Source organism: Poecilia mexicana, unplaced genomic scaffold (assembly GCF_051168715.1).
Source record: "Poecilia mexicana isolate PSO_F unplaced genomic scaffold, ASM5116871v1 scaffold_20, whole genome shotgun sequence".
Lineage (NCBI taxonomy): Eukaryota > Metazoa > Chordata > Actinopteri > Cyprinodontiformes > Poeciliidae > Poecilia > Poecilia mexicana.
Window position 1 is genome coordinate 1,096,034 of NW_028263389.1, and position 13,749 is coordinate 1,109,782.

Consider the following 13,749-nt stretch of genomic DNA (forward strand, 5'->3'; position numbering starts at 1 on the left):
TGTTCTCTGCCGTTTCTGATCGCTCCTCCGCACACAAAACACAATACACACACAGTTGGTGACAAAAAAACACTGTACATTATATACATAAGCGAAATTATGGAAAATCAGTCCATATTTTAAATGTTTTTTAGCCATTTTATTGCTGGCGTACAAACAGGACGAACATGCTCTCATAGAACGGCAGCCAGTGCAGTTCGCGAGACGTTGCGCAATCCCAGATGAGGCTCAGCTCGCTGCTGCCTCACCGGCTTTGCTTCTGAGCATTTGAATGGGAACATGCGAAAATCCAGCGGTTTTGAAGACAAAAATAATCAGAATTGGTTAAGCTAAGTAAAAAATAGATACTTTATAGTACAAACCACAGGGTGAAAATAGCAATATAAATGGTTTTATTATTATATATTATTTTTCCATGATGACAGGGGAGGCTCTGCCTCACCTGCCTCCCCTGACCGCACGTCACTGATATATATATATATATATATATATATATATATATATATATATATATATATATATATATATATATATATATATATAAATGATTGAATGATTGAACTCTCTCACTTTAGAGGGCAATAGCAGCATGACGCCACCAAGCACAGTGTCTGCTGAGTACAGCAGACCAAGGAAAAGGAAAAAAGCTGCAGATGAGACCTCCAGAAGACGGATCATGGTCTCTCAGTTGGCTGGAGCCTCCACAAGCTGCCAGGACCTGATCAGAACCAAGAGGAGACTGAGGAGTAAGACCACAAAGGAGGCAGAGGAATCTTCACCACCGGCCAAGAAGAAAAAGAGGGGACTCCTGCAGCGGGTCCTACCCAAAGAGCCTCCATCCTCCTTGGACATCAGCTCAGGTTGACTTGTGTTGGGACTCACACATTTTTTATGATAATGGAATATTAATATGTCACATTGTTCCTGCTTCATCTCATTGTTAGAGTCAAGCAGCCTCAGTTCGGCACTTTGCGGCACAGGAGTAGGAGGTTTAAGGAAGAGGAAACTGAGGAGGCAGAAGACAGAAATAATGGAGATGGATGAAGACGGAGTCGATTCCCAAAGAGATCAGAGTAGTGATAGATTTGTAACATAAGCATTCATGAGACAAAATTTCCATAATTAGCACTGAGATAACATTAGTGTTTTATTTTGATGCTTTGTGATATTTGAACATGTGTTTGTATGTTTAGGTGACTTCCTTGAAAAATATATCGAGCTGGATCAACTGGGAGAAGGAGGCTTTGGATTTGTGTTTTCTGGATATCGGGTAGAGGATAAATTACCTGTAAGGGTTATGATCCACTCCCCCACAACTCTCCCCGTCCCACACACACATTCACTTAAGTCACTTTATTGTTTTTTTTTAGTTAAGGGTCAGAGAACTACCACTGATAACAACCTTACAGAATCTAACATTAGAAAGTACAAAATACTGCATCTCTTAAAGCAAGGGTCCCCAAACTACGGCCCGCCTCCTCATTTGGTCCGGCATTCAGTGTTTTTTTTCATATATATGTGGATTTTTCTTCAACCACCAGGGGGGCTCTTGAGCAGATATGACATTTAGTTTCCCTCAATGGAATATATACTAGTCAGTACCAGTCATCGTTTCGCTCACGTTTTTTTTTCCATTTGCATTCTGGGTAAAAATCTATCTACAAACGCAAATATGTCGTCGGTAGTAATCCAGCACCCCCCCGCCCCCCGCTTCACTCCTCCCCCCCACCCCATCAACAAAAGTTTTCTATGGTTTCTTTCTCGAAAAACTAAGACCGGCCCCCGACCACAAAAGGGAACAGTTATGTGGCCCTCGCAGGAAAAAGTTTGGGGACCCCTGTCTTAAAGGACATTGTCTCCCTAACATGCTAACCAAAGTCTTGTTTCTATCTTATAGGTGGCTATCAAGCGCATCCCAAAAGACAACGTGGTCATCAAACATAAGGTAAGTGAGCAACAACATCTAGCAGTGTTTCTTCTTCGTGGATTCCAGATGCATTGTGGGTTTCTCCTGTTTGTCTGGATGTTTCAGGATGAGAACGGCAGGGAGCTGCCCATGGAGGTGGCTGTCATGCTAGAAATGAGGAACCTAAGCAGTGCACTGTGGCAGTCAGCCTTCGTGACCCTGCTGGACTGGTACGATCTGGACGAACACCTGATCATTGTGATGGAAAGGCCCATGCCTTCTGACAACCTGTCAGACTACCTTATGGAGCACAACGGTTGCCTTAAGGACAAGAAGGCAAAGGTAAGCTGCTGGATGAGTTTTAGAGATTTTGTCAAATGTGCTGCTTTCATTGTTTTGTTTTTCACACTTAATTTATTACAGTCAGGGCTATAAAATACAGTATAGAGTAATATCACGCAAGACATGTCACATGTGTTCAGGTTCAATACATTTTATTCACATTTTATATAATACGCCAACACAAAGCACAACATGCCATATTTCAGAAATAAAATTAATTATGTAAGTTTTTTTTTTTTTTTTTTTTACAAAAACATTTTCTAAAAACTGTCCAACATTATCTTGGCCATTGCCTTCCTACACTATTCCACTAAAAAACATTGCATTCTGTACAAAAAAGTTTAAAGCAGGGTTGGGGCATAAAACAATAAAATTTGGAAATCTTTCAAGGACAATTTTGGTCCATCACCTGAAAGTGCAAAACATATGGAATACCTGCAAACCTAGTAAGATGTGAAGGTCCGCCTATACTGACAGGCCTAACAAGATCTGTCAGTTTTTTCTTCCAGCATGACAGCAACCAAAAGCCAGAGTCACAATCCACTCACCAAATGGATAGGAAGGCTAAAATGTGTCTAAAGACACTCTTTATCTTATGACTTACCTTAAGATTTTTCAAAAAGTTTGACCAAAGCTTTCAGTCGTTATACATGCAAAGTCTAAACTTACCCCAGAAGACTTCCTACTGTAATTGAAGAGATATTGTAGCTCCTAATATCATACATTGAAGTTTGTGTTTGTAACGTAGCTGCATTTGAAAAGCGTAAGACAGAGATGGAGACTTTTGCCAGGCAGTACAGTTCTTAACGTCACCTGTATCGCTGCTGTTCTTGACCATGCAATGTTTTTCCTTTAGATCATACTGAAACAGCTAGTGGAAGCAGCGCTCTACCTTCAGAATGCAAACATCTTCCATAGGGACATTAAGGTGGAAAATATCCTGATTAAGACCACTGCAGAAGGCCTACAAGTCTATCTGATAGACTTCGGTTTAAGCTGCTTTGACGACAGACGAGAACATGAACTTTTCTGTGGTATGATTGGACTGTAGAACCTGGTCCTTTCTCATTCAGTAATGCAGTTGTCATTTGTCATTTTACCGGTAGTCTTATTCCTACACATATTTAAGGTACTCCTGATCACTTCCCACTGGACTGGTACATTAACACTAACTACAGGGCTGGACCTACAACTGTGTGGCAGCTGGGCGTGGTCCTGTATGAAATAGTCCACAGGCATCTGTTCCAGACTTCAAACTTCCTTTCAAACAAGCTGAAGATCAGTAAAAAGCTCTCCAAGAGTGAGACAAACTTATCAGCATAGCTAACAGTGCCAAAAAATCTGTTCTGTGTCGTTTTGTTTTGTTCCTCTGGCTCTGTTCATTGTTGCTGTTTGACCTCTGACCCTCCAGACTGCCAGGATGTTCTGACAAAGTGTCTGAGGGTTGACCCTGAGGAGCGTCCCACACTGGAGCAGCTGCTGAACCACCCGTGGTTTTCGTAGACTGCACACACACACACACACACGCACACATGTACACACACACACACACACGTGTACACCACACACACATATGTACACCCACTCATTGCACTTATACATTTTTACTTTTTCTAGCATTCTTTTCAACTTTGGTCTTTTCTCTTGCGCTCTGGTTTCCTTCAGTTTTCTCTTCTACTTGAAACAACTTCCATTGAGATCTATCAGTTTGTTCCTGGGTTTTCCCGTTTCCTTTGAATTTCTCCTCTATTCTTGAAATCATATTTTCTTTTTTTTTTTTTTTTTTTTAGCATCGTTGACATTTAGAAGCTTATTTTGATATTTGTTGACTTTTCCAGGTTTTCATATTTCCTTCTTTACTTTCCTTTCATTCATAAATCATCCTTTTTATTTTAATAGGTTATTTTTGTTTTTTCTCCGGGTGCTCCGGTTTGATTATCTAATCAAAACCTCCAATCAGAACAATATTAATATGGTTAATTAGAGATTTGTGGCTTTTCTCTGAAGGGTTTGTTTTTGTCCTTTGGCTGAAATCTCAAATCCACTTTATGGGTTTGAGATTTTGGGGTTCTTTGATTTCCTTTAGTTCTCTAGTCAAGAAATTATCTATTTTTAGAAAAAAAATGTTGATTTTTATTGTGATTTTTGTTTATTTTCCCGGTTCAAAAACATCCATGTTGAGCTACTTGGAGAATATATGTCATGCTTAGCTGTGACTCGGTTCCCATAGGCGGCTTGATTGTCAAAATATTTCCCACATTTTTCAGCCATTGCCCCTTTCTGTGATCTTCAACAGGATTCAGCTGGGATGGAAAATGGACGAATATTAAGCCTCTCATTCCTGCTGTAATTTCGTGGTGTCTTCCCTTTCTCGTTGACTCTGAGTGAGTTCTAGTGGTCTTGTTTTCCGTAGTAATCTTCGTCTTTTGAGGGCTGAGTTATTGTGGTTCTGTGGTTAAGTGATAATTTTCATTTGGTGACACCTGTGTGGGTTTGATGGCTTTGGTTTAGTTTGGTTTGGTTTTCATTTAATTTCAGCTCATTTTGTCTGTGTTGCTGTTGCTGGTTGCTGTTCTGTGGGCCAGGTTGCGTTGCTCGTGGGGACATTTTGTAGGTCTCAAAGTTGCGCTCACCATTTGTTTGTGGGATTTCTTTTGTTATTTTACTCGTCTATTTTTATTTTGCCTATACCTCTATTTATTACCTCCTCATATATTAATATATATATTTTTTAATAGAAATATGTAAATGCCAAAGTAAATGCCTGTCTGAATTTTTTTTTCTATAAATATATTTGAAACTGAGATTTTACCCGGTATGCTGTGCCGACACACACATTCACATATTTTTCTAATACAGTATTTGTGTATATGCACTTATGTAGGTAGGTTTTAATGGTTGAATATATATTTATGTGTATATTTATAGAAAAAAAAGGTAGTTTCTCCTTTCTTTTTGCTTGTTTGTCATATTTGTTGTCACCATTGTTGACCTCTCAATGTTTTGTTTTTTTTCAGACTTCAGATCTTCCTACCCAGTGTTCCTGTGTGTGTCTCTCTTTCCTGTCCTCTCCAACCCCAGCCAGTCGAGGCAGACAGCTGCCCGTCCTGAGCCTGGTTCTGCCAGAGTTTTGTCCTGGTAAAAAGGGATTTTCTCTCCACTGTCGCCCTGTGCTTGCTCAAGACGGGGGATTGCATTAAAGTGAAGCTTTGATGCGGTCTGCTGGTTTCCTCCCCTCCGTAGAATCGCCACCTTAACGTGGTGGAGGGGTTTGAGTTACCCCCATGATCATGAGCTCTGAGTTGCCTGGGACTTTGACCTTTGGCGTGGTCACTTGTGGCAACATACCTTCAGTATAGGGGGGGGGGTCACACCAAGAGCGATTCAAATACTTGGATGAAGTAAAGCTGTAGAGATGATGAACATCCACTGGAGTCAGCCTTGCATCATCAAGGCTGAGCTTTGAAGAAATAGGTGGAGTTTTGTGTAAGCAGGCATTAAGCCACAGCTGAATGGTTCCCACTGAACATTCAAGAATTTCTCCAACATGACAAAGTCAAATTGACATTCCAGGTATGTTTTTGATAAGGGAATAACATTACAAAATGATATAAAGCTCAAAAATGTTGATTTTGCTTTGTACCCCTGTTTAAATACCCTGGCAGGTGATCGCCATTGCAAGTCACAACCAATATTCACACAAGCACACAAACTGGATTCCTAATAAATTGCCTTAATCTTAATGGGGCAGTATTATGTGTTTTCCAGCCACATAATGCCATTTTGTAACTCGGAAGCTTGGAAACTGCAGCTCAGAGGAGGCGATGCTACCACCAAGGTGTTTCGTGCAACTGAATGGTTGCCATGGAGATTAAAGAATTTCTCAAGCATGCATGAAAGAATCAAAGCAACATTTCAGATATGTTTTTGATGACAGAATGTCAAAATAACATGATGCAAAGTTAAAAAGGTACATTTTACATAATATTGCACCTTGAATTCATGAGAACCTGGTAGTTTAATCTTCACAAATTTACCCTTAGAATCCGAAAATATATTATTTTTCTCATTCTAGGATGTCTCTTTCCGGCTTCCATTTGCTTCCTGAAGTCTGGTGACAGAAACCATGGTCTAACTTCCCCACTTCTGGGTTTAAACGGAGCAACGCCTCGGTTTATTTGCTTCTACTGTGTGCACAGTGCAGCAGACTTGCCACTGTTCATGGTCACTCCTGCAGTAATTTAAGTGAGATTGTGCATTATGATTACACTGTAATCACAGAGGAAAAGAATTCATTACGGCCTCTGGAGTGAGCAATGGTTACTTCAGAATCCAATTAACTAAAGCAAACACACTGCATCAGTTAGCAGGCGCACGCTGCCTGCGCTCGCCCCACACTGGGAGGAATAACATGCGCTCCACATGGAGGGGGCTGAAAGGAGAAGTGTATGATGAGCACTTCAGAGCCAATCACATGACTGACTTTGCTTTGATGTTTTTGCTTCTTGTGAGCAAAGCCTCCATGCAGAGAGAAAGAGAGAGAGATGGAGGAGAGGGGATAAGGATGAGTTTATTTGGCAATCATTCCCGTAAACAGAAACTGTTTATGGCTCTTCTGAGAGGATTCTCACGTGGCTGTGGCTCGCTGCAAATGCATCTCAAATACCATTTGCTTTGAGAAGTGGCTGCGCAGCTGGCATGAAGACGGCATTTGTAAAGGTTATGATGCAGAGTTTTAATAAGTGGCTCTGGAATTGACTGTACAAACGGCAGCAATCGGTTCCCTGAAGTTCCCTTTAGTTTCAGAGTTCTTAGGTCAGAGATAAGCCATTTAATAATAAAGTAAACAAAAAGAGCTCAATATGAAATGTGGAGTGTTTAGCTTTTTGTTCTGTTTTTTTTTTTAGTTACCGTCATCTGAGATTTAAAACAGGTTTCCTAACTGAATTCAATGATGTTCTGTGTAAACATTTTGATTCAGTTCTGATTTCTGCTGATTTTAACATACAAAGTGATGATAACTTTGATTCTTCAGCTGGTTTTAATTTGACTTTATATAAGCATATAACTGGACCAACCCATAATCTGTCTCCCTTTTCATTTGGCCACTTTTATTGTTTCTGAGTGAAACTCTAGGATGAATACACTACTTTTAATAGGATTTTTTTCCCAATTTGAATATTTTTCTTTCAGTTCTTCATCATTCATATATGGATATGATGCTCCTTTTCAAGGCAATTACAAGCAAACATAACTCTCCTCAGTTTTATCCCAGTTAGACACCAATAGTGGAAACTGTAAACACGCTGAGCTCTGCAGTTTGTGCCAAACTCTTTATAAGGGTTCTACTGAACTCACAACATGAATGAAATTGTCGTTGCTTCTTTATACTTTGGAAGATTTCCTAATGCTCTGAAACGTGCTGTTGTAACATTATTGGATTGTAATTATCAAGAAACATTGGCTGAAATGTGTTATTCTAACAATTTTTAATTTGCCATTTCTAAGCAAAAAGCTGTATAAGATCAACTGCAGTTCATGTATGTCAAAAGTTAGTTGTGCAGAAATTTTCAAATATTAATCTCTGACATCATATTAAAAACCTAAGTTTGACTTTAAGCTGTGGTCTTGATTTTTAGAAACACATATTAATTCACAGCCTGTATGTTACCACCTTAGAAATGCATCTAAAGTCAGATCTTTCCTGACAACCTAATGTAGAAGAAAAACTGATCCGCATCTTCATTTCTGACTGTAACAGTTTTTGCCAGAATTTTTCTAATCCCTTACTAAACTTTAGCAGATACGAAACACTGGAGCAAGATTTTTAACCAAAATAATAACGCATATTACGCCCATCTTAAATCTCTAATCTGGCCACAGTTAAACAAAGAATTGTCTTTAAAATATTACTTATTGTATTGAAGCTTTCAAATTACCTGGCCCCAAGGGCTTTGGTCCAAACTCTTCTGCCCCCCAATATCTCAACCAAAAAGAAAAGGAGAACAAAAGTCTATTAAAGGAAATTAGAACTAACGTAACAGAGTGACTCCACCATGCTGCCACCACGAGCAGAGAGAACTGTACTCTGTAAACATGTAGGTCAAATGAAAAAAATCCAGAACATATTGAAGAATTACTTTTGCACTTTTGTCCACCTATCAAACATGTGAGGATGATGCTCTGTCTTGACCAGGCTTGTTGAATGACTGAAGATGATAGAACAGTCAGCCTTGGCACTCTGTCCTGCCTGCCATCTTTTGGAAGCTGGCGCCAGGGTTTATTGGAACACCTCACACTTTGCTACACACAGTCCAGGTGACTCTTTTATTTTCCATGGAGGTGCAGTGTGACAGGGGTGGGGAGGGATCTGCCTTCCCACCACTGTACCTTTGTCAAAAACTGAGCACTGTTGTTTGTTATTCTTTATTAGTATCATTACTTTCATTGGCCATTTATTTTTTTCTTCTCTTCATATAATGGTAATATTAACCCCTCACTGCCTGAATTTGTTTACATATATAAGCCTAAGACATATCCACAACCCAACAGTTTTAGATTGAAATTTATTTTAATTAAGTTGAGAATATTGTTTATGATAGAAACAGAGGATAATAAGAGCATAATATAGGGAGTATGGAAAAAAAGTATGTTATTTACATTTTATTAAGAATGACGTGCAAAAGTATTTTTCCTCAATACATTTGAGGCCATTTTGCAGGTTTCCTTTGATATTTTAATGATGCTCAAAGTTTCTGAGATGGAATGTCCTCTTGTAGGTCTGCAGGTGTGTCTTACTGGGGCAAAAATACTTTAGCCAAACTGCTAACAACATTTTACCAACAACACTGGAAGTGGAGCTACATTCAGCACTTTTCAAGTTTTTATGTCTTGAAGAATTGACCGTAAGGGTGGATGATGTAGACTTAGAAATTTATCACAATTTTAGTCATACAATCGTGATGACGATCAAAATAATGATTAAAATCTACTTCCTACATAATTTTTAGGTAACTATGTTTGTGACTGAAAGGCACAGTGTTCATAGCGTCAATAAATAAAAACAACATTCCAATTTCAAATGGGCTTCTTCAAAACGCCACTTACACAAATGGAAATAATGTTTAAATTCACTGATATTTATTGATGCGATCATGGAATAAACAGAAAATTGTAAAATAGCATTTATGATTATACTCAGTTTTTATTTTTTTTTAAAAAAAGCATCATTAATTGGAATTAATCAAGAGAACAATAAATCGAAATTCTTATTGTGATAAAACATTTTGCACAATAAACGGGACAACAAATGCCCGCCCCTAGATGGCCTGCAATAGAAAAAACACTCAAATTATCACTAATGCCTCAGTAACAGATCCAGTAATTTGTCACTGGGGAGCATCGTTATCCAAAGTACTGCATCCCATTGTTTGCCAACTCAAACAGAAGCTTGTGAGTCTTGACATTCATAATCTGCCTTTTTTATGGTGATTTGTACCATCTAATTACAATATTTTGATTGAAAGTGTGAAGAAAAAACAATGACAAGAGGCTCGTATTGAGTTTGTCCATCTAGACATGCATATCTCCCGTGTATTCACCGTGCTGCTCTTCTTTCCACCCTGAAAGAACCAAACAGACAGCCTAGAGTTCACTTTAATTAGATTTAACATGTGTTCTAACAGAACACAATGCATCTTTTGGCATTTGCATGACAATGCCCTCTAATTGTGCTTTCGCTTAATTTGTTTTTAATAGCCAAAGCAGCAGTGCCTGATTATATCCAAAATGGATCACTGTCAGTGAGCGTCCTCCTCTCTCCTCTCCCTGTCTCTGTGGTACTCCCTTCTTCTCACCGAGAATTCGGCTCAAACGGCCCACGTGCAGAGTTATTCGCAAGTATCATTAACCCTCCTGACTCTTCATTGTGTTGTTTTCCCTCGGTGAAATGGAATCCGCACTCATTTTGATGAAGAACTGCAGTGGATCCTTTGTTTGGGCACCAGATGGAAAAAGACCGATACTTGATTGTGTGAATGTGGCTGTGCCCCGAACCCTGCAGTAAATAGGACTGCATAATGGTCACTTCTCTTCAGCTCTCTGAAGCCCTTTTCTCTCTGCCACTAAACCTAAATAAGGTGCAACAATTTTCCCAGGAGCGGGGGACTTGACATGGACCTGCTGCTTGTGGCTGAAGGACTGATCTCAAAACTCTGAGCCAATTCAATTGCATGCTTACTCTGGACACAGACATCACTATGCACACTATAATCAGGGATGCTGAAAGTGAATTGAAGTCAATATTGACCAAAAAGGGGAAAAAACCTCTTTTGTCTTGAATTGAAAATAGCAATGAATTGTTGCAGTTCAGTTCTCTCAACAAGAAAGTCTCTGATGACTGCATTTTATCAGTCTTTCATATTTCTTCAGTTCTAAAAATGTTGCATATACAAAATATGGCTTAAAAAGAAATATTACTTCATAGTTTAATGCCTAGAAGCTGTGCCTCTGACTCATTAAAAACTAGAAACTGTCTTCAGGAAGTCATCTCAACATGTCGGGCATTTGCTGTGGCTGCTCCTCATCTATGGAATTCTCTCCCGGACTATTTGAGAGCCCCGCAGTTATTGTCTGACTTTAAAAGCGGCCTGAAAACTTTTCTTTTTAGACAAGCCTACTCCACTTTTAAATGACTGTCTTTTTTCGATTGTTGATTTTATTTGTTTTTAGCTGCACTGTGTAGCACTTTGAGATTTTTGTTAGTGAAAAGCGCGTTATAAATGAAATGTATTATTATTATTATTATTATTATTATTATTATTATTATTATTATTATTATTATTATGTCTTCTCTAGTAAACCTTTAACAATGTTTCTGCCAGCGTTGCTCTGAGCAGAAGCTCCTATAATGAGCTCAGCAGGTGTGTAGCTCCTCCAGGTGTTTGCTAATTGTTGCTGGCTAGTCTGAAGGAGCTGAGTGGGGGTTTGTCCGCGAGGCTGAAGCTTTCAGACTGCATCTCCAAGGAGGAGCTGGGCCTTGAAGGTGGGGCTAGGTCCACCCAGGCATTTTGTGCAGCTGAACGGCTGAAAGAATCAAGGGAACACTACAGGTATGTTTTTGATGAGGGAATAATATTATAGCATAATGTGAAACTGAAAAAGGTTGATTTTCCACCAGTATATTACAATAGTTACTTTACTCAAAGATTTGAAGGCAAACATTTGAGTAAAGTAACTATTGTAATCTACTGGTGGAAGAAGTCCAAACCAACCTGGTAAAGGAAATCTAAGAACTGATTTGCCATCCATCGTAGAAACAACTGTCATCAGTTACCAGATGGACTTGCTTATCCATGTTATCTTCTGCTAATTCCAATAGATCAGAAGGTTTTGGCTCCGCAGCCTTGGTGGTAAGAGTCTAACTGATATGTCACAGAAAGCTCATTTCTGTCCAATATCACAATCCATCACTAAAGATAGATGTTGGAGGATAGACATGTAAATCATCTGTGTTCTTTGCCTCAGCTGTTTCAACTCCTTGACTGACCAGACCAGTGTGAGCACTAATGCATACAACAGTTTTTTCATCCATATCCAGTCCCATCCCATCATGAATCAGACACCTGGAAGTTCTGGAAGTCATTGATTTGAGGCACATGCTGGTCTCTAGTTTGGAACAGTTTGAACTCTTTTTGTGGTTGAGAACAATTCCCTCAGAACTGCATAGAAAAAAAAAAAAAAAAAGACATGGTAAATGGGTTGTGTTGGAATAGCGCCCTTTAAATAAACTCACCATACACTGATGGTTGCAAGTTACACCAGATGCATTTCCATTAATCATATAATTAAGTAGTTTGGTAATTCAAAAATAAATTTGCCTAATGAAAACACAGCTGTTTTGAAAAAAACTAACATTTTCTGATAAAAAGTTTTGGTGCAAGGATGAAGGGCTTGTACCTTACACTAGCCACAGGGAAAGAAACGAGGCTGCCATTCGTTTGCACCAAAACCACCACTAGTAGCCAAGGTGGGTGTGTTACCCGAGAACATGGCAACCGAGACAGACGGAGCAGGGTTGGAACCAGTAACCCACCAGTTACAGGACAAACCCTTACACCTCCTGAACTACTGGTGCTAGAAGTTTAAATCAAGAAAACTAAATTGCACATGTCCCCGTGAAACGGAAATGCAACTTCTCACATACTCACACTTAGACACACCAACACAAGAGGTGGAGAAGGAAGTCATTCAACAGGAAATGTTTAATGAACATTTGCCTGTTAATGAAGGAAACATTCTTCAAAATGAAACCCCCCACAGCGATCTGGTTTGAGAGGATCAGTTTTACCCTTAGTACGTTTTTAAGCATGTCAGATTAGGAGATGTTCCTCAAAACTTGAAAGTTAAAGCATAGAAAACCCCAAGGCAGAACAAATTAAAACTTCAAAGACAAGCAAACTCACAGAACGAAGCAGATTCTGGTACAATATAGTTCTTTTTCTGCCAGCATGCTGAGGAAAGTAAAAGCTAACGAGTTATCTTGAGAGAAGCCAGACAATGCAATGCTAAACTGGATTTGTTTCAGTTGTTTATGGCTTGTATTTGTGATTATTGTCTCTAAGCAACTCATGGGCTTTTTGCCACCTCCCTTCTTTAATGTCTAGGATCGAGTTGGAAAGTATGTAACTGACTTTAAATTCTGTACGATTGACTTCTTTTGCAAAGATATTGCTGTGAATTCCGATATTTGAAGAAAAACTTGAGAAAGTGCCTGCACAAGCAGCGAGAGAAAAAGAGGAAAAGTCTCATAATTCAGATTTTATGTGGGCGTTGCTCTACTTTACAGATTTAAAATGCATTAATAAAACACATGACACATGAGCAGTAAAAGGCATTGTGCTGTCTTCTTTTTTTTTCTAAATCCACAGCAACCATTGGTTTTTCTCTTTTTTGTGGCTAAAAAAGTTGAAAACACTCAACTTCCATTTCCAGTCAGCAGCGGTTTCACTTAAATGTGAAAACAATAGTCAGTAAATCAATGTGTCAGCTCTGCTGAGTGCAGTTGGCAACAGCAACATTCCTGTCGCGAGCTCCACAATTATATCATTAATCATTGGTGTACTGTTAAGTTTAAAATAAGGACTTTACGTCTGCACCTTGACAAACATTTAATTAAACCTTGAGCACAACATAAATAACATTGTGTTTGATGTTGATGATTCACTGCATTTTTCTGTAGGTTTGTTTTAGTCACTGGTTGATCAGGAGGTAATGCTACACAACATGGTAGCAGAATGAAAGGTTGTTTACATACAATGAATAAAAGGACACCTACATACTTTTTTTTCCCTCACTGAAGTTAAATCAAAGAATTACCCAAATTATTTCCATTTGCTAAATGCCAGAAAACTTTATGAGAACTTTTTTTTTTTTTCTAGAGATTTCTTTGTAACATTCTTCAAATTCACAAAGTGCATTTTGCATCCCACTCCAGACTCTGT

The 13,749-nt window shown here is 38.9% G+C and overlaps 1 protein-coding gene across 1 annotated transcript; it reads left to right on the top strand.

Annotated features, from left to right (window-relative positions):
* Window positions 1-589: 589 nt before the first annotated feature.
* On the top strand, window positions 590-5,748 carry LOC106932006 (serine/threonine-protein kinase pim-2-like). Its single transcript, XM_088001611.1, has 7 exons — window positions 590-860; window positions 945-1,073; window positions 1,194-1,288; window positions 1,898-2,248; window positions 3,105-3,282; window positions 3,378-3,548; window positions 3,660-5,748. Exons 1-7 carry the CDS (start codon window positions 590-592, stop codon window positions 3,749-3,751), a joined length of 1,287 nt encoding a protein of 428 aa, XP_087857737.1. The 3' UTR covers window positions 3,752-5,748.
* Window positions 5,749-13,749: the final 8,001 nt, after the last annotated feature.